At 53.1% G+C, this 20,850-nt stretch overlaps 1 protein-coding gene across 3 annotated transcripts in view; it reads left to right on the forward strand.

Annotated features, from left to right (window-relative positions):
- ZNF423 (zinc finger protein 423) overlaps positions 1 to 20,850 on the forward strand; it is a 322,294-nt gene that overhangs the window by 281,623 nt on the left and 19,821 nt on the right. For all 3 annotated transcript variants that reach the window (XM_057535109.1, XM_007167626.2, XM_007167627.2), the window contains 2 exons: positions 9,673 to 9,804; positions 11,455 to 11,570. In XM_057535109.1, coding sequence (XP_057391092.1) covers positions 9,673 to 9,804; positions 11,455 to 11,570 — 248 coding nt within the window. The remainder of the gene's footprint in view (positions 1 to 9,672; positions 9,805 to 11,454; positions 11,571 to 20,850) is intronic.

A 20,850-nucleotide genomic window follows, 5' to 3' on the forward strand; every position in this document is an offset into this window, starting at 1 on the left:
TGAAACGTTTACTGAAGGTGGATTCAACTGCCCTGGTGACTCCCGCAGAGGGCTTTTGTTACAAGACCCTGGGTGTGGAGTTTCAGGGTCAAATCATGTGGGAAAGAACCAAAGCAGTGATAGTAACACTGGCAGTGGTGCTTTAATCCTCCTCACTCACTCTTCATAGCAGCCCTGTGAGGGAGGTGACTTTCTCCCCATTTCACAGACGAGGAGACTGAGGCCTGGAGGGAAAGTGCTCAGCCCAGTCACCCTGCAGGTCTGAGGGGAGCCAGGAATATCCTCCGAGCTGCCTAGTTCACAGGCGTGTTTTTCCCCCCACTCCGAAAAGAAGATCATCTTGGTGAAACAAGGGTGGGAGAGAGGCAGTCAGTTGAACTGTCCTGTTTGCTGTGATGGGAAATCTCAAGGGAAATTTACCCGGAATCATGCTCAGGCTTAACTGACCCCTAGCTAAGATCCATCTGACATGGCTCTTGGGAGCAGTCGGTCAATGGAACCATCTGGAGTCTTCTGATTTGAGTTTCGGAGGAGAGAGTGAGCGAGCACTTGTAACTTAGGATAGCAGCCTGCTGGAGATGGGCCCTGGCCAGATGGCCGTCTTGCCACGGGAACCCTGGAGTGGGTGCACGGGCGGCTGAGCCGGCCAGGCCCTCTGGGGTGTGTGTGCAGGAAGAAGGGCCTGTAGTTGTCCCCTCAGCCTGTTTCCCCAAACCCCATGTCAACAATTCCCCGAGGTGCAGAGAGTGATGCACATCTACTCGACACCCTGTCCCGCCTCGAGGCTGGGAACACGCCTCTTCCGACCCTGGAATAAAGCCAGGCAGCCTAGTGATCTAACCAGGCTGAAACAATGCCTGAGTACCAGATGAGAGTAGAAATCTCAGAGTCCCACACCTTGGGTGGACTTCTACCGGATGGCAAGAGGGTCCAACGCTTCCGGCTAGAATGACGTGAGACGTTGGGGAGGGTAACCCTTTCCACCTGCCTGTGCCTGCCGGCATGTGGATAGAGCTACATTCTGCCGAGATGGGGAATTCAGCCTCCCCTTTTCCTGCCAACTGGTAGCCTCCGTGTGGACATGCTGCATCAGTGTATTGGCACGTTGGCATCCTTGTAGAAGGCGGATGTTGGTGGGTACCTGGGTAAATAAGTATAAATAGTTTTCTTTCTGATATGTGAGGGGATTATTTTCCAGTTGATTTCAAGCCTTGGCCCCAAGTGGCCCACAGATCAAAAAAAGATAAGGGTCAGTTACAAGGTTGAGCTCATTCTCCGTCGCCATGGCAACTGACCTCAGGCAACCCTCAGAGGACTACACCCAGCTCCCCAGGTGATATTTTTACTGTCCACGCCATCAATCCCAAGCCTTTCAAAACTCAGACTGCCTAATTGTCAGGGCTCTGTTTTGAAGAGGCCCCAGGTCCCCCGTGGGGCCCCAGTTCGGGCTGCCAGAGCTCATTTATAAGCCTTTCTGAAGCATGGGGGACCATGAGATGGGTCCCTCCTGGCCAGAGAGGCCTGGGAAGGTGCCTCTGAGGGGAGGGGGGAGGGCACAGCCCATCCTCCAGGATCAATTAAGAAAGTGGGGGCAGCGGTGGTGGGGCGTGCCTTCAAGCAATGGCTGGGTGTTCTTGAGTGATGGGAGGCGCTGGGCAGCCCCGGGCACCCTGGCACTGGGGGTCTGGGGCCGTGGGGATGCTGAGGTGGCCTGGGGGAGTGTTAGCTGCCCACTGCAGAGTCTCCCCTCCAAAGACACCCTCAACCATTTTCATCCCGGTTATGATAACAGGAAAGTGTTTCCCATTGTCGAGGATTTCTCAGCCTTCTGTAAAGTGTGGACCAAAAGCAGCTGTAGAAAAGTTTACTCCTTTTTAGACATCCGAAACATACAATCCTGGTGAAGGCAGTGTGATACCTACGAACCTACAGCTTCATGACAACAGGGTTCTAGTGAGATCAGCATCCCCAGAAGCCCTTTTATAGAGCTCAGTGCTCCTTAAACTTGAATGCACACCCAGGTCATTGGGGTACTTTTAAAATGCAGATTCTCATTCTGTGGGTCAGGGTGGGGCCTGAGGTTCTGCATTTCTGACCAGCTCCCAGGTGATGCCAAAGACCACACCTTGCCCAGCAGGGATGTAGATCCTGGAGGGCAGCCTGGGTCTACTGGGTTGGGGATCCCAAGATCAGCCCTTGCCCCCGCTTCCAGGCTCCCTGATTTCTGCCTGGCCTCTGGTGAAGGAGCCTACCTCAGACCCTGTTTCCTCCTTTGCCTCTCGTCAACCCCAGCCCAAATGTCATCCCTCCCCTTTCCTCTTGGCTTGCCTGGGTTCATTTCCTGTGGTATTTAATGACAGATCAATAGATAAACAGCCTGATCTAGCTGCCCAGATATTATCATCTGCCTGCCCTCTTCTCTTCTGCCCAGAGGTCTTTGTTCTTTATAGAGAACAAAGGACGGAGGTCCCCATCAGCCCTTGTTTCTATTACCTGTCTGTTTGCGGTTGGTTATTTACTGGCGTGGCGTCAGAGAGGTCCTCTCCCAGGGTCCTCCTCTTGCCTTCTCATTTGCCTGGGCGAATGCTGGCTCTCTGCCCCTCTTCTTCCTTATCGTCATGTGCCCTGCGTGTGACTGAGCCTGGGCCCCTGGACCTCAGGGGCCTTTACTTGACCTGATCCTTGGGGTGGGCCATGGGCTCAGCCCCTGGTACTGTGGAATTGAAGTCTGGTGAAGTTCGTTACCCGAGCTGGTGACAGAGGATTTCAGCTCGGCCAGGCAGCCTGTGCACCCCTCTTCAGCTCCCTCCGTTTGCAGAGACGCTGTTGCAGGGACAACGCTGCAGCCTGGAGCTGGCCCACGCTGTGTCACTGTGGGCACTGCCGCCTCCCCTCACCTGGGAAAAGTCCCCAGCGCTCCTGCCACCTGTAGCTGGCGCTGGTGCTGGCAGGGGGGCCCACCTGGCTCAGACATGGAAACGTGGAGGGTGGGTCTGACTGTCCTCCTTCTTGCCAGAGGTTTTTGGGTGATTGAGGAGCACAGGGTGGCTTGCTAGGTCCCAGGTCTCAAGTCCTGTGGCCTTTCTGGTATTTTCTAAAGCCAGAGATGGCTGCTTGTGGTGACCAGCATGCACCCCACCCCCACCATCTCCCTGGTAGGGGCTCTGCCCTCTAAGCTTCTTTTCCTCTTCTGTCAGTTGAGGGAGCCCCTCGGTGCCTGCACGCCTGGACCAGGCCATCTTGTGATGATGCAAATAGCAAGTGCCTGAAGGCAAGAACAGCTTTTATAAGCCCTCAGTCCTGAGAGTTTCGGGGGGACCACTGGTGTCTGGTAACTGGCATTTACCAGTATCCCCTCCCCATGTTCCAAGCATTGTACTAAGCGCTTTACACAAATCATTCGTTCCCTATTTACTGAGCACCTACTATGTGCCAGGCCCTGTTCCAGGCACTGGTGACATAGCAATGAGCAAAATAGCCCTCATGGAGCTTATGTTTTTCTTTCTGTGTGTGTGTGTTTTGTGTGTACGTGTGAAAAAGAGAGTCAGTGAGTTAAAATAAACAATCATCTCTGTACTATGCCAGATGGCAGTGAGCATTCTCAAGGAAATTCAAGGTGGGTAAGGCTCTAGAAAGGATGGGGTGTGTGTGCTGTCTTTGCCGGGGGGTGTCTGGGTAGGCCTCTTGGTGGTGGCATCATCTGAGCAGACACCTGGATGAAGTGAGGGGAGGGGGATGAAGAGGTGGTCTGGAGGAAGGGTGTCTCAGTGAGGGCAGTCGTCCTGTGGCAGAAGAAGCCTGCTTGGCCACCTTACAAAACCCTGTGATGATGCTTCCCATTTTCTAGCAGAAGCAGCTGAAGCTCAGAGAGGTTAACGGACTTATCCAAGTACACACAGCGAGTGGGTGATGGAATGGGATTCAAACCCAAGTGTTTCTGGTTCTAACTTCTGTGTCCTTAATTGCTGCTTCCTGAATGGCGGTAGCTAATCATGTCCCCTGTCTCCACAGGTGGCCGTCACTGGTTCTCTCCTAGAGGGGTATACGCATGAACGATACCGCTCTCGGGGGCAGCTTTTCCCAGTGGGGTCCCTGCTTAGAGAAGGGCCAGGCAGGGCCCACGGCTATGGTGGGAGCGGGTCATGCTCAGTGCATTAGAGTCCAAGAACAATGCCCTGTCCCCTCCCCACTGCAGCGTGCTGCCCCTCCCTCCCAGGCAGCAAATTATGGCCTCCGAGTGTGTGCCCAGGCCTGCCTTTGACATCAGTGGGGCCCACCTGAGCTTCACCTTCAGGATTCTGATAATCAGCTTTCTCTCCTCCTGGCTTCCCCCAAGACCTGTATGGAAATAAGTATGTGTCTGCCAGGGATCAAATGCTTTTGGAGACAAAAGTCGGTACCGAGGACATTACAGGGAGCTATCATCTCGGCACGATGCTCTTCCACAAAGCCCTCTGCTTCTCTTTTGGGCTGACACAGTTTCAGCCTGAAAGGTTCCAGCAGGCTGACTTGGTTTTAAGCAAAAGCACATCCTATTATTTTTTTGAGAAATGAAGTGTAAAATTAACACTTATTATTCCTGAGCAGAGGAAAAAACTAAAAGAGAGAGAGGGACTCTGGGATTTTCATGCTTGTCGGGTTGTTTGTGTGGCAGTTTGGGTTTTAATTTATTTTTATTTTTAAAAAATCATAATAAATCAATAGATTCCCCACGCCAGCCCTGACTTATGGGAACTGGGAGGCATGATCTGGCACAGCGAGCAGGTGAAATCTGCATTTCACTTTACAGATGAGCGGGGCTGCATAATTCACTTGAGTTGCGTGGGTCTCTCTTATGGATGCCTGTCATGTGCTATAAAGAAACAAAAAAAAAGAACAGAAAGAAGAGGAAGCGATTGTGCATCTTCACTCACAAAATCCTCCAGCCCCACGGCGGGGCGGAGGGGCCTGTGGACTCCCAGACAGCTTTGTCATTCTGCTCCAAGATGTCGCCGAGCCTGTGTGATCTTATATAATTCAGGAAAGTTACTCTCCGAGGGTGCTGCTGTCTTCAGACCCTGCAACTTGGAATGGAATGAGAGGCTGTCAGCGCCGGTGGGGTGAGAGTGATGGTGACACTGAATTCTCTCTATAGCCACGGGCTGGCTGGTACTGGGTCACAGGCACGCAAAGGAGTGTTTGCACACTAACTAGGGCAGCCCCTGCCACCCCTCCCCACTGTTTTCTTGGATGGTTTTATAGGCAGAGGTGCACATAATGGGCCCCCCAGGGAGCCCCTCTAGCCCCCACCAGCCCCCACCAGTGGGGAGAGGGCCTCGTCGTCCTTCAGGAAGAAGATTTGCAAATCAGAAGGTCTGCCTTCAAGTGGGAGAGGTTCCCAGGTCTATGGGAAGCCCTCAGGCTTTATTATTTTTCACCCACTTTTACTTTTTTGCTTGTTTTATTTTCCCTCTCCTGTCTCCCAGGTTTGACTCTTAAACACGTTGGGTGGGGAGTGAGGAAAGGGACCAGCTCCCGTAGTTGTCTGTCGGGCTCCTGATCTAATGATCCCGGAACCTCACATGGGCACCGGTTTGGGGCTGTGATTTGCTGAAATGGCAGCTGTTTAGGCCCTGGAACCGGCTTGCAGCTCTAGTCTGCCTGACTGTGCACATATTTATGAACGTGGGTGCAGGGTGTAGCTGCGTCTATGAATCGGGGGGACCGGCTGATGAATTGCTCAGCGCTGGGAGGGCGGAAAGCGACTGTCAGACGTGATTTCTCTGATTTATAAGTTGCAGGAGCCTTCTTTGTCCTCTCCGTGTTTGTGTATCAGATGGGCATGTCTCCATTCACAGTCAAGTGGATAAAGGCCCTCACTCGGCAGAGAGCAGTAAATCCTCCTTTGCCACCTCAGCCCAGGGAACCCGCTCTGGCTGGGCAGAGGGTGAGAGACCGGCCAGGGCATCTCTTCTCCATGAGTATTTCCTGAGCCCCTCCTGTGGGCCCAGGTGGAGCCTCATGCTTTGGGGACCAGAGGAGAAGACATTGTCTGTGCCTGTAGCCTAGTTGCCAGGAGCAGGAAGACTCATAGGATATGGTTAGATGAATCCAGGGTCACCGTGCCCAGCCAGGGGCAGCCGTGCAAGCTGGCATAGTCGGGGAGGCTGCCTGGAGGTGGTGTGCAGGTGGGGTGCGTGAGGATAGGGAGGGCTTTGTATCTTGTTCAGAGGACCACCCCCAGCTGGTTGTGTTACCTCAGCAAGTGGTCTAATTCTCTGAACCCATTTTTTCTCTCCTAGAAATGTGGTTTTCCCAGCAAGCAGGGTTAATTCTGAGAGTCAATTTGTTATAAACTTAAACTTTAGTTAACTATAATAGAAACCTCTGTGCAGTCATCATTTTCACATACCCTCTGCCTCATTAATGTGCAGGAGATGTCCACATCCTAACGGGGAGGGCATAGGTAAGGGTGGTATCTCTCTCATTCATTCCTTCCTTCATTCACTCATTCCTTACTCTGTGCCAGGCTCTGCAAAGCACTGTTTGTGTGGGGGAGGGGGTGAGCAGGGGGTGTGTTGGGGGGGTCTTCTGAGGCAGTCCCCCCACACTGGAGGCCATCTCTAATTATGATGAGAGCCTCCCCGAGGGAAGTGGAGGACGTGCGTTGGGGCCTGTGAGGCAAGCGTGCTGAGCCTGCCCTGTGTCCCAAAACTTGTCAATGAATTCCTTTTCCGCCAGTATAAATGGAAGATCAGCTTGAATCTCTGTTGGGTGCATGTGGCCTAGTTGCCGGGGCTCCAGGGGTGTGACAAACACCCAGAAGATTCCAGCCAGTGGGCTATGTGGGGCAGGCCCACCTGCACATGCACGTGTGTGTTTGCGCCTCTGCAGTGGGGTGCCGGGGGGCGGGTGGGGGAAGGCTGGGCCAGGGGGATGCCTGCTGTCCCTGCCAGCCCCTGCCAGGGCCTGGGGACCCAGGGACTCGCCAGGAGCCTCAGCCCATCTGTGTTCGTGTTTTGCTACTGGCAGAGCCCCTCTGCTACCTAATTCTTGCCTTTGAGGGCTAATCGGAGCACCTGGCACCTTTGGTGAGGCTGGTTCCCTGGGGGAGCCCGAAGGGGAGCCTGTGTCCTTGGCTGTCCCAGATAATACTCTCCCCGATACTGGCACGCTCGGCAACAAACACCTATTGAGTGCTTGTTGTGTGCCAGGGGCTGGTCAAAACCCCTTTTCATGTATTAAAGGAGTATTAACTCATTTAATTCTCACATCAACTATAAGAGGAAGGCTATTTGATGGGGGGGATTGGCTTTTTTTAATATTTATTTTATTTATTTTCTTTATTTTTCTGTCTGTGTCAGGTCTTGGTTGTGGCATGTGGGACCTTCACTGAGGCGTGCGGGATCTTTTGTTGCAGCACGTGGGCTCTCTAGTTGAGGCGCGCGGGCTCAGTAGTTGCCCCGTGGCATGTGGGATCTTAGTTCCCCTATCAGGGATCCAACCCACATCCCCTTCGTTGGAAGGCAGATTCTTTAGCACTGGACCACCAGGGAAGTCCCAGGATTGACGTTGTTTTAAAGCCTGTTTTTCAAAGGCTTTTTAAAAAGCAGTTTTAGGTTTACAATAAAATCGAGAGGAAGATACAGACTTTCCTTCTATCCCCTGCCCCACACGTGCATAGCCTCCTGCATTTTCAACATTACTCACCATGATGGTACATTGTTTTTGCAAAGATGAACCTAAAGTGAAACATCATAGTCGCCTAAAGTCCATAGTTTTCCTTGGGGCTCACTCTTGGTGTACATTCTGTGGGTTTGGACACATGTATAATGATATATACCTATTAGCATAATATCATACATAGTGGTATCATATCCTAAAATTCCTCTGTGCTCTGCCTATTCATTCCCCACCCAGCCCCAGTAACCACTGAGCTTTTTATTGTCTGCGTAGTTCTTCCAGAATAGTTGGAATCATACAATATGTAGTGTTTTTCAGATTGGCTTCTTTCACTTAGTAATATGCATTTAGGGTTCCTCAATGTCTTTTTTTAGCACTGAATAATATTCCATTCTCTGGATGTATCACAGTTTATGTGTCCACTCCTCTACTGAAGGATATCTTGGTTGCTTCCACGGTTTGGCAATTTTAAGTAAAGCTACTATAAAACATCTGTGCACAAGTTTTTGTGTGGACGTAAGTTCTCAACTCCTTTTGGTAAATACCAAGGAGTGAGATTGCTGGATCATATGGTAAGAGTATGTTTAGTTTTATAAGAAGCTGCCAAACAGCCTTGCAAAGTGGCTGTGCTATTTTGCATTCTCACCAACAGTGAATGGGAGTTCTGTTACTCCACATCCTCGCCAGCATTTGGTATTGTCTGTGTTCTGGATTTTGGCCATTCTCGTAGGTGTGTAGTGTTAAGGAAGCTATTATTGAGTATTTTAGAAAAGAGGAAACTGAGGCACAGAGAGGTTACATAACTTGCCCAAGATCATGCAGTAAGTAGCAGAGTCAGGTTCCAACCCTGGATGATGTGACCCTCAAGCTGGGGCAATTCTCTGTCACCACTACTGACCAGTGGGCCACACTGGTCACTGGTATGGCCCCTTTCATTCTCTCACAGCCCTGTGAGGCAGGGACTCAGGTGGCCCTCATCTACTAAAAGTGAACTGTTGCCCAGGCCACATGGCTTGAAGAAGAAGCCAGGATTTGAACTCTGCCCTGCTGGTCCTGGGTCGGGGCGCCAGACCTCAGCTCTGCTGGTGGGAAGCTGGCGCTCAGGGCACCCTCTCTTCCCTGGGCACCTTTGAGTGAAGTGTTTGGGATCATAGCAGCTCCCAGGTGGGGAGATGGAGCTGTGTTCTGATCTGGAAGCAGCAAAGGGTGTCTGCCCACTGTCCGTGAGCACTGGGTGGACCGTCTGTTTAAAAATTTTTGAAAGAGCACTTCATGGTTTTTTGCAATATCTTCCAGGGGCTGCCCATCCCTCTTAGAGTAAAATCCCCAAGCCCTCTAGTGGCCGGAAAGGCCCTTTGCAAAGTGCATCCCTGGGTCCCCACTGTCCCATGCTGTCCCTGGCCCCCCAGCCGTCAGGCACTGCCCCCTTGCTACCATCCAGATGGCCCCTCGTGGGCCCACCTCAGGGCCTTGCCCTCGGCTCTCCCCTCCAGAGCTCCCTGTGTTCCCTCGTCACCTTCTGATGCTGTTATGTGTTGATTGTTTTTATTATCTGTCTCCCCACCACTAGAATGGGGGCAAGTGCATTATCTGCTTAGCTCCCCACAGAATCCCCGCCTGGCACACAGTACATGCTCGATAAATGGTCTATTGGATTTTTTAAAATTTTGGTTGGACCCCCTTCCCCATGCAGACCCCATCCTGGGCCCCTCTCCTCTATGATACAGTCTAGGATTCAAGCTACTTGCCTTGTTGCTAGACCAGCAGGAGAAATCACAGCAAATGACACATTCAAGAGCCAGATATTTGGGGCTGGCGCCCCCTGGGGTCTGTCAGCCTTCCGGGAGCTGGACCATCTGGAGCTGGGATGGGTCTGGGCCTCCACAGCCCGTCCCCAGCCCTGGTTCTGGGGGTCAGGGAGGGCCGGCCTGGGGTGTACTGGGGGCATGTGGGCTCCTGCAGGAGGACATGGTGTGCAGGGCTGCTGACTGGCCGTGGCTCTCCTTGCAGAGGAAGGCATCAACCACGAGTGTAAGCTGTGCAACCAGATGTTCGACTCCCCGGCCAAGCTCCTCTGTCACCTCATCGAGCACAGCTTCGAGGGCATGGGCGGCACCTTCAAATGTCCCGTGTGCTTCACAGGTAAGTGTGCCCGGTGGGGAGCACGTGGGGAGAGGGAAGGGACCCAGGGGTCCAGCCCTTCATTCCCTGGCCCTCAGCATCTGGCCCAACGTGGCCCCGGAGCTCACGGGGAAGCCCCGAGGGATCCACAGCCCTATTGCTCCGCTTGCCTCCACATAGAGCCGACCCCGGCCCTCCCTGTCTACGGTCTCTGCTCTCTCCTCTTTGGCAGCGTGGGTTCCTAGCCCTCCTCCCACCCCTGCACTCAACTGCTGCCATGCTTTTTCCCACCCAGCCTTGCCCCTCCTTGCAGTTGGCCCTTCACGGACCCCAGGCTCGTCTCTGAGCTCTGTCCAGCACCAGTGGGGTTCCCCCTTCGCACACCTCCTGTCTCCCCCTCCTCCCTGGCCTGTCACAGCCCCCGCTTCATCCGTGCTCCAGGCTGGAGGGGTCAAGGGCAGCTCTGCCGGCCAAGTCCCCAGCCCCCAGACTGGCTGCCGGCCCAGGCGAGTGGCTGTCCCGGCCTGAGGCGAGTCTCAGGGGCTCTGCCGGCCCCCCTCCTGCTGCCCAGATGGCAGCCGGTGTGCGTGGGGGAGGCTGGCCTTCCCCTACCTCTCCCTGACATCTGTCGTCTGCCACGGCGGGAAGCCCACCCTGGGGAGGGCGCCTGGCAGGAGGGGATCTCTGAAGTGCTCACCTCTCAGACACACAGCTGCTTCGGGGCCACCTCCTGTGTGCGCCCAGGGTCCGGACCACATCGAGGATACAGCCACCGGGAAGCCGGGGCTGTGACCTGCTCTGTGACAGGCCCGAGGAAGGGGCTCCGCAGCGGGGAGGGTCCCCGCACGCTCACACCCCTCTGGGGTTCCCAAGAGTCTTGGCACACGCTGGTGCCTCTTCCCTCTCAATCCCTCCATCTCAGGAGCCCCCACCCATCTGTTACCATCCCACTCTGTGAGCTGGGTCGGGGGCTGGCACCAAGGGGCCTCAGTTGCCAGGTCTGCCCATCCAGGACACGGGGGCCCCTGTGTGGGGATCCGAGGATGCTGACCACCTCAGCAAGATGAGTGATTCCTGTTAATTGAGTACCTTCCTGTACTAGACACTGTGCTGAGCTTATTTAATTCAAATCTCAGCTCTGCCACCTGCAGAGTGAGACCTAGGACAAGTCACAACATTTCCAGTGCCTCAGTTTTCTCTTCTGTAAAATGGGGATAACAGCAGTGCCTGCCTTACAGGCCTGTGTGTATTCAAGGAGCCCACATTTGGAAGGTATCTGGCAAACGGCGATGATGAAGACGATGACATTCATTGGGCTAATTATGTGCCAGGCCATCTTTTAAGCGTTTTGCAAGTGTTAACCCATTTGATCCTCCCAGCCACCCAGTGAACTACATACTTTAATGATCCTCATTTTTCAGGAAATGAAGCCCAGAGAGGTTAAGTGACTTGTCCAGTGTTGCACAGCCTGTAAGTGGCAGAGTTCAGCTTCACTGGCTTGAGCCCTCTCTAGTGTGTGCCAACAGTGTTTCCAGTAGCCTATTGTTTGGCCGCTGTGTCCATGCCTGGGTGATCCCTACTTGGGAGTGGGGTGGGGCAGCTGCTCTGGTTGGCTGGGCCTGTGTCCCCAGTGTCTGGCCCGCTGATGGCCATGTCCATGTCCATGTCCAGTTTTCGTCCAGGCCAACAAGTTGCAGCAGCACATCTTTGCTGTGCACGGGCAGGAGGACAAGATCTACGACTGCTCGCAGTGCCCACAGAAGTTCTTCTTCCAGACCGAGCTGCAGGTGAGTGCCCTTGTCCGCTGCACACACCCCTCCTGGGGCTCTTTGGGGCTCCCATTGGCACTGAGGGCCTTGGGGTGAATCCATGATGGTGGGATCTTGTACTCAGCACCACCCCAGCCGTGAAAGCAACAGGCCCTGGACTTGTGCTTGTGGGTCTGGAGCCAGTGGCTGCCCTCCTGGCTGGCTTGTATCGGGTATGGCCTCCTGGCCTCGCTGGTCCAGCGTTCTCAGGAGAGCTGGACCATGCAGCTGAGCCTGGAGCCAGAGTCGGAAGGCTTAACATTTGTGCTGTTTCCGTTGCAAGTCCCTTCCCCTCTCAGGGATTTCATTTCCCCACTGGGATTACATGATGATGTTCCACTGAACTTTGGATCTATGGCTGGTGGCCCGTGTGGCTTGCATGGCTGAGTCCTGGGGCCGTGTGTGGCCGGAAGCTGGATCTGGGATCTTGGAACCTCCAACATGCCCAGGAAAGCTAGAAAAGTGAGAGCAATGGGTACTGGTTGGGCCCCAACTCAGAGGAAGGGATACTTGCCAGTGGTCCTGAGGCTGATGTGGCCCTCAGATGGGGCACCCCAGCCCTACAGCTTCCTCAGCCCCCCATCCAGGACCTGCAGTAGCTGAGAGGGCCCTTGGGAAAGGAAGCGGCTGTGGTGGGCTTCCCAGGGCTCCTGTAGCCCACTCCCCTCGGCATCCCACAGGCCCCTTCCCGCCTGTTACTGGTTTTTGAGGACCCAGATCTGTGTCCAGGTGCAACCACCTTCTCACGCACTGGTTTTTGCAAGAAACTCTTTTAACACTGGAGAGGTGACGTGCTGTCACAGAAATACCACACACACAATCACACACACACACACAATCACACACACACACTGCACACACAAAGGAAAGTCCCCCCCCACACAGTCCCTATGCATACACACAGAGACATCGTTTTCAGAGTAACACCACACACACACACAGCACAACACCACACCCCAAAAGAAGTAACACTCTGGCACCCACAGAAGTACCACACGTACACCCAGACACACCAGAATATCACATACTGAGAATAACAGTGTTTTCAGCTGGGATGCGAGTTAGGTTCTGCTGCAGGAACAAACATCCTCTAGCCATGTCTTCAAGTAACAGGGACTTATTTGTTGCTTGTGTTATGCATCAGGTGGCTGGGGAGGAACTCCGCTCACGATAGTCCGTGACCTGGGCCGATGGCGGGTTCATCTCCTCTCATGTTTGCATGGTCACCGAAGCAGGGAGGGGACGGGGTGGCGATCGCAGACCGCCCTCAAAGCTTCACTGGGAAGTGACCCACATCTCGCTCCCACATTGTCTTGGCCAGAGCCCTTCAGGTGGCCATGCCCAATGTCAAAGGCATCGAGGGAGGGAATCCCCCGATGCCTGGAAGGAGAGGAGAGCTGGCGTTCCTCACAGCCCCACCCCCAAGGACTAGCACACACACTGTGGCCCACCGGGTGTGTCTGCCCACCCCGCACACCTTGCCTGCACCCCCACGCAGGTGCTGATCGTGCATTCAGCTGGCAGAGCCACAATGTCGCTGGAGGGCAGCAGTAGTGGCCCTCTTCTGGGACTGAAGGGGTGTAGCCATGCCCGTTGCAGGGTAGCCCGCCTCACTGCGCTATAGCCCGTGCACTCAGCCAGGCCTGGACCCGTCCCGTCTGCACGGCTGCTGACAGCCATCACCCAGAGGACGTGAAAAGAGGCCCACACAGGGCACAGGAGGGATTCACCACCCGACAGTCAGCGTCCTGTTCCCATGGGCTGGTCCCGGGCCTGGGCCAGGCAGACAGAGCGGACAGGCCTGGCCTCTGACCTTGAACTGCACCAGGTGGATGGCTGGAAAGCCTATTCCTCTTCACTCTTCGGGCAGCCCCTCTGGGTTCCTGTAAGTCCTGTACCCCTCACACAACGTTCATTCCATCTCAGTGTGGGACAGAATTATGGACCCAGGCCCAGAGAGGGGGTTCTGCTACGAAATGACCACCAGCAAGGTAGTGACCGCACCCAGGGCCCACTGCTGTCTCCCCATCGATCCACAAACTGAGTGTGTACCTCTGTGCTGAGGCCTGTGAGGGAACAACAGCAAACTGCCCTCTCACTTGACCGAGGGGACTGGCGCCAGGCCTGATCGGCGTCTGTCCAGGAAGCCTTGCTCGTGCACGGGCTGTGCACCCTTCACCCTATCTCCACCTGCCTTACCAGCCTGGCTTAGCTACCAAAATGGGCTCCAAGTCCCCAGACAACTGAAGCTTTTTATAGCCCAACGTGGCAGGCCGCTTTTAAACGCACTAGCTCATATAAACTATGATTCACTTAAACTTCGGGCTCGCTCAGCCCTCTGGTCCCCCCACATTGTCCTGGATGCCAAGAGAGGGATGACTGCTCTCCTTGCTGGCTTTGAGGTTTTTCCCAGAGAAACCTCCCAGTCCCGCCTTTTTCGAGCTTCATCGGCATCCCTGTGCCAGAGGCCTAGCTCGTGAGGCACAGGTGAAGGTAGCTGTGGTTTCAAGCCAGATCTTGCTTTGGCTGCATCCACCTTGGACTGCAGACATCCCAGACACCAGAATGGTTTGTGTGAGCTGATGATTCCCTGGGTCACCCCATCAACCTTTAAGGCAGATCCTCAAATGCCAAGAACCTCACTAAATTATAGCCTTAACGAGTCACTATTTTCTGCAATTAATGATTTTAATTACAGACCATTTAAATATGGAAGTGTCGTACCAATGCCAAATCTATGCAAATAATGGCTTTCGTTAAGTGACTTGAGGAACAATTTTCTGGGTTTTTGAGAGAAGGGTTTTTCAGGCGTTGAAAATTTCATCGTCATTACGCTGAAGCTGAGGCTGGCAGACGAGGGGGTTATTTCCCTAGAGTGACATGTGGGGGCTTGGGGAGTGCAACAGGAGACAGGGCCTGGCCCTTGCTGGGGCCTCGAGTGGCTCTCCAGTCTGTATGTCATGTAGGTCCAGTGTGGAGACTCAGGGCAGCTAACGTTTGTAGGCACAAGTGACTCTGGGCTGAGAGGTCTTGAGAAGATGTGAAATTTAGGATTGTTCTCACTGTAGGAGCAGACTTCCTGCTGTGGATATAGAGGTAATAGGGGTAGGATTGGGCTCTGGAAGGCTTGGTCTGTGTCAGAGTGATATGCCTGCCTCCAAAGGGAGTGTTCTCTTAAGATGCATTAATAGGAGTTGTCAGAAAGAGGGAGGTGCAAGTCCTGTTTGATTCTGAATTCACCTGGCTCTGCCCAGAGACTGAGATTAATTTAAAGAACTTTGGACAAACCAGGGCACATTCATTGATTAGGTGCATGAGAGGGAACTCAAGTTGCTCTTTATTTGTTCAAAGCATGTAGATAGAGGGCCCATTATGTACAGACACTAGATCTAGGAACTGACAAGGCAGTGGTGAGCGAGACAGAGAAACGCCCATAGGGCCTACATTCTGGAGGGATTGATAGACACTTTCCAATAGTGGTCAATGACATGAAGAAAATAAAACCAGCTAATAGGCTAGAGCATAATGGGAGCGAGGTTGGTTACAGCGTGGTGAGTGTGGTCAGGGAGGGCGTCTCTGAGGAGGTGGCATTTGAGCTGAGGTCTGGAAGGTGAGAGGGAGAGAGTGTGTGGAAGAGAGGCATGAGTGCAAAGGCCCTGTGGCCAGTGCAAGCCAGGTGTGTTGCTGGAACAACAGAAGGTGACAATTGGCTGAAGCACAGTGAGTGGGTGGGGGGTGTGAAGGGGGGCAGGTTGGAGGCAAGGTCATAGCAAGGTTCATAGGACAGCAAAGTTATTTGGATTTTGTCCCCATTGTGATGAGAAACCACGCATCACAATGGGAAGACATATTATCTGATTTATGTCCTGAGCCCAAATTGAGAGACACTGACTATTAAGAGAATGAAAAGTCCCAGGCAGGGAGAAGATATTTGCAAATCACATATTTGATAAGGGACTTGTATCCGGAACATATTTTTTTAAAACTCTCAAAACTTGATAATGAGAGGGGAAATCAACCAAAAAAAAAAGGAGCAAAAAATTTCAACACTTCACCAAAGAAGACATATAGATGTTCAACATTGTTAGTAATTAGGGAAGAATAAATGAAAACCATGACGTAATACCATTATACACCTAGTAGAATGACTAAAACAAAAACAAAAAACCGACAAGTGCCAGCCAGGGCGTGGAGGATCAGTTGGAACTCTCCTGCATTGCTGGGGAATTGCAAAATGGTACAGCCATGTGGCAAAATAGTTTTTGAGTTTCTTACAACGTTAAACATACAGTTAACCTATGACATAGCAATCCTACTGCTGGGTGTTTATTCCAGAGAACTGAAAACACGCTTATCCAGAAACCTCTACATGAATGATGTAGAGCTTTATTTATAATGGCCCCAAACTGGAACCCCCCTCAATGGTCCCTTCCCTGGTAAATGAACAGACTGATGTATTTACATTCATACCATGGACTACTTACTACTTGGCAATAAAAGGCAACTGCTCATACACACAACGACATGCGTGAATGGTAAATGGCAAGTGAAAGAAGCCAGACTCAAAAGGCTCCATACTGTGTGGTTCTATGTACATGATGTTCTGGAAAAAGGCAAAAATACTGGGATAGAAAACAGACCAATAATTGCCAGGGGCTGGGGGTAGGGAGAAGAAATAGGGAAGCCTGAACAAGATTCATCTAAACACACACACAAATGCACACATAAAGACATATACGCCCCACTCAGCCCAGGCAGGGTGCTAGGCTCCGGGCATGCAGCGTGGTTTCAAGGAGCTTTCAGGGGGCTAGTTCACCAGGAGAAGACTTGGCTGGATTGTGGGGGGAGTGTGGGGACAGTCGTCTTTAAGTGTTTGTTTTTTAAAAAATTATTTATTTTTGGCTGCGTTGGGTCTTCGTTGCTGTGCACGGGTTTCTCTAGTTGCGACGAGCAGGGGCTGCTCTTAGTTGCGGTGCGCGGGCTTCTCATTGTGGTGGCTTCTCTTGTTGTGGAGCAGGGGGTCCAGGCGCGTGGGCTTCAGTAGTTGTGGCACGTGGGCTCAGTAGTTGTGGCTCATGGGCTTTAGCGCGCAGGCTCAGTTGTTGTGGCGCATGGGCTCCGTTGCTCCGCGGCATGTGGGATCTTCCCGGAGGGAAGCCGTGTCCCACACGTGTTCAAACCCGTGTCCCCTGCATTGGCAGGCGGATTCTTAACTACTGAGCCACCAGGGAAGCCCTTCAAGCGTTTTAAGCTCTGCCGGGATGAGGGGGTGCTCAACGTGCTTCCAGTGTCCCCCAGGCTTCCGGTAGTGGGCGGAGACTCGGGACGTGGATTTTCTTCTCTGACAGACTCAGGCATCACTCTCTGGGGTTAGCTCAAGCAAGATGGGAATTAACTTGTAGGGACACAGGCGTGGCTTTGGATGCCAAGAGCGGGAAGTGTCGAGTTTTCAGCTGTCCAGTTCCCAGGAACCAAGTGCTGTTTATCAAGGCAGGGACCTTCTGCCTCTGCCTCTTTCTGGCTCGTGTCGCGTTCTCCCTCTGCAGCCTGACTCTCTGGGCTCCTCTATACGTGGAGGAAGGTGGCCAGCACCGCCGCAGCTCCTGTCGTTTCTGCTGAGACAGACACACCTGGGTATTTCAACAGGTGTGTCTTTAGTGTGGAGATGTCGTTACACAAGTAGCCGGCAGCAGCACCCAGCTCACCCAGAAATGGTGACTGTGGGTAACAGTTGGTGTGCATGCAGGCAACAGGTTCTAGGTCCCTGGAGTGGGAATCTGATGGTTGCACTCAGGTCAGCTGTCCAGACCTGCTCCAGCGAGCTGTGGCCCTAGGTGGGGCCACTCAGTGCAAACCATCAGGGGAAGGGGAGCATGGGCTGGTAGACACCACAGATAGCCGCTACGTGGGAAAACTGTCTACACGTGGAAGAAATGGAAGGTGGTGAAGTCCCTGTCAGTAGAGGTGTGCAAACAGAGCCCTTGTCTGAAATGCTGCAGAGGGAGAGGCTGCGAGCACAGTCTTTGTGAGAATGGCTCTGCATTTGAAGCCTTGCTCCATCATTCATCAGCTGTGGGTCTCAGTTTCTTTATCTGTAAAATGGAGTATTAATAGTTCCTACCTCGTGGTCGTGTCGTAAAGCCCTTGGCACAGTGGGTGGCATGTAGGAAGAGCTTGGCTATTACTAACACCTACCTGTTTTTATTATCATTTACTATTATTATTATTATTAGCATTGTTGTTATCATTAGTAGTAGTAGTAGTAGTATATTACTGGCATTAGTCATTTTAAGATCAGAAGACTTTTTAGGGTCCCCTCCATTTGGGGTTTGCTGTGATTTCATGATTTCTGGCCTGAGTTGGAACAAAGAGAGATTCTAAATCCTTCCTTCTGTGGCACCCAACCAAGTCTCAAGGCCATGGGCACCGGAGGCCCCCAATGGGGCATGGGAGGGGTTGGGGGCAGAGCAGTGAGGCAAGGGGGGAGGGGCACGGAGTGGGGGCCAGAGGCTGGGACTTCAAGTCCGCCTTTCTTCATGTTTCCGAGCGCCTTTGTCCCAGGTCTTTTCTCTGGACCCCGTTTTCCTTAGCTGTGCCCCGGGCTCGGTGGAGGGAGGTATGCAGGTTTGGTTGGCGATGTGAGACAACCCTGTAAACCACAGACCCTGAAAACGTCAAGGCTGTTGGCCTTGCATTTCCAGCCTCAGGCCTCAGCAGATGAAGGCCCGGGGCCCTGTGGGCCCCTTGCCAGGGGTTAGCTGACCTGAGGGGAGGGGCTGGCTCTGCCTGCCCAGCCCAGCTGTCTCTGAATCCCCTGGACACCTCTGTGCCCACAGACACTGGCAGGGATGGCATCGCCTTCTCTCCTTCCCAACAGCCTCACCGCATCCCATTCTTCATTATCGCTGAGGGAAGCCATGAGGGGGCACGCCGATTCCCAGCCATACGTGGCTGGCCTCTGACAGGCGGACAAGTTCCTCCTGAAACCGGACAAGAAGTAGTTATAACGGCCACCACCCTGGGTGGATCCCTAGTGTGAGCCAGGTCCTGTCTTAAGCATTTTGTGTGGATTGCCTCAACACAACCCCGTGAAGTAGGCACTCTTATTCCCATTTACAGATACGGAAACTGAGGCTCTCAGAGGTTAAGTGATTTGCCCAGGGTCACTTGCAAATGGCAGAGCCACATGCAAAGCCAAATTGTCTTCGCCACCAAGGCAAACAGAAACCCTCCAAAGTTTAAATGAATTGCCATTTATATGAGCTAATAGATTTAAATGAGACCTGCGGTGCTGAACTATAAAAAGCCTGTGTCAGGGGACCCGGAAACGATTTTAGTAGTTGGGCCAAGCAGGTAGCACAAATAGCGGTAACAGGGGATGCAAAAGAAACTCCTTGCGGGTGGACCCAGGCAGAAGCGCCCTGGGGACCGTTATGCGGAGCCAGGCCTGTAGCCGTGTTCGTAAGGCTGGAGCTTGAGGCCAGGAACCTGCAGATTTTCTTGCAAGGAGCAAGGGGGTCAGTTCAGCTCAGGCCAGGCTTGGGGAGAGGAAGGATGGGGTCCAGTCGTGGAGACAGGAACCTCAGAAGACCTCACGCTTCCTGCCGCTGCCACCTTCCCACCTACGGCAGCTTTGCCGGCTGCTGTCACAGGAGGCTGAGCCAGAGAAAGGTCTCTCGATGGTGGAACGTCTGGCATCCTGCAGACCTCTGTGATGGGGCTGGGCTGGGCGTGGGGAGCAGCGGGCCTGCCCCGTGCCCTGGAATCTAGACTCCCTCATCGACAAAGCAAGGGGCCGCAGGAAGTGCATCCCGAGCCGGCCTGCAGCGGCAAAGCGGCCAGCCTGGCGTCGAGCAGGCGCATTTAAAGGATTAGCTCACGCTGTTTGCTTGTGTGTGCCTAATCACGCCGCTTCCAGCTAAATGATTACAATTGATTAAAAGCAAAGCTAGGTATTCTAACTAGCAACCTGGAGCCCTTCCGATGGGGCAAGCTGGGCCCTGCCAGGAGGAATCCTGGTACCCAGCCAGGGGGAGGTGTCTGTGAGCCAGGGGCATGGTCTGAGCTCCAGGGGCACCCCTCCTTCTCAGCCCTTGTGAACATTTGCTTTGACCCTTTCCCTCATTCCATTTTCGTTTCACGAACATTTACTGAGTACCTATTATAGGTGCCATCGCGGGGGCCTGGGCTGCAGCTGTGAACCGGTACACAAGGTCCCTGTTCTCACAGAGCCGACGGTCTACGGGAGACACTGACAATAAGTCAGTAAATACGTGAACGAGGTCGTTTCAGACTGTGGAATTTTGAAGACAGTAAAGCACTGCTTTGGGACAGAAAGTGAAGTGTGTCTGTGTGCATGTGTGCCGGGGCAAGGAGGAGGGGATGTTGGGGGTGAAAAATCAAATCAGGTGGTCAAGGAAGGCTGGCGTTTCAACTGAGTCCTGAAGGTTGAGAAAGAGGCACTGCAGGGAAGAGCCGGGGGAGCTTCCAGGAAAGGGAACAGCCAGTGCAAAGGCTCAGAGGCACGGACGGATTTGGGGAGTCCAAGGAACAGAGAAAAGGGTGGTCAGGCTGGAGAGGGGTGAGCACCTTCTTGCTTCATTCTTCTGGGTTGTTCTTGTCTTGGCTTCTGGGACGCATGTGCCCCTGCTGAGCCTTCTGCTTGAACAACCTTCCCTTCTTCTCGGTCTTCAGGCCCCGGCTCAAGTGGTCCCTCCTCTGAGAAGCCCTCCCTGATTCTCCCTCCTTGGGCTTCTCCAGCCCTGCATTTAACCCCCTGATCCCTTTGCCTATACAGACTACAACCACTATGTCTACACCTGACTTTCCATTCTAATGTGAGTTTTTGGAGGGTGAAGCCTCTTTCCGCTATCCAGCCAGCCAGCCATCCATCCATCCACTGTATGTTTTACCATATTTGTTTTTAGCTCCTAGGAAGTAGGAAACAAAGGGAAGAGAACACAAACAAGGAAAGGAGTAAAAGAAGGAGAGTTGCAACTGCAGATTCTAGGAGCCCATTTTTAAAATTCCTGGTCCTTATAAGATGGGTAACCAAGGAGCCAGTTTCCTTGCCTCTTTGCGCTGCTGCTGTCAGAACCAGCCGGATAATTATAACTAATAATAATTAAACATTGAAAGTGCTCTAGGCACATACTTAGCATTTGACTCTTTGGCTGAGCTTTCCGTGAGCAGCAGCGTCTTCCTCTTTCCTGCTTTAAAGACAGCCCAGTCTGTGCCATCCACCACTGCTGGGAGTGCA

Source organism: Balaenoptera acutorostrata, chromosome 19 (genome assembly GCF_949987535.1).
Source record: "Balaenoptera acutorostrata chromosome 19, mBalAcu1.1, whole genome shotgun sequence".
Taxonomy (NCBI): Eukaryota; Metazoa; Chordata; class Mammalia; order Artiodactyla; family Balaenopteridae; genus Balaenoptera; species Balaenoptera acutorostrata.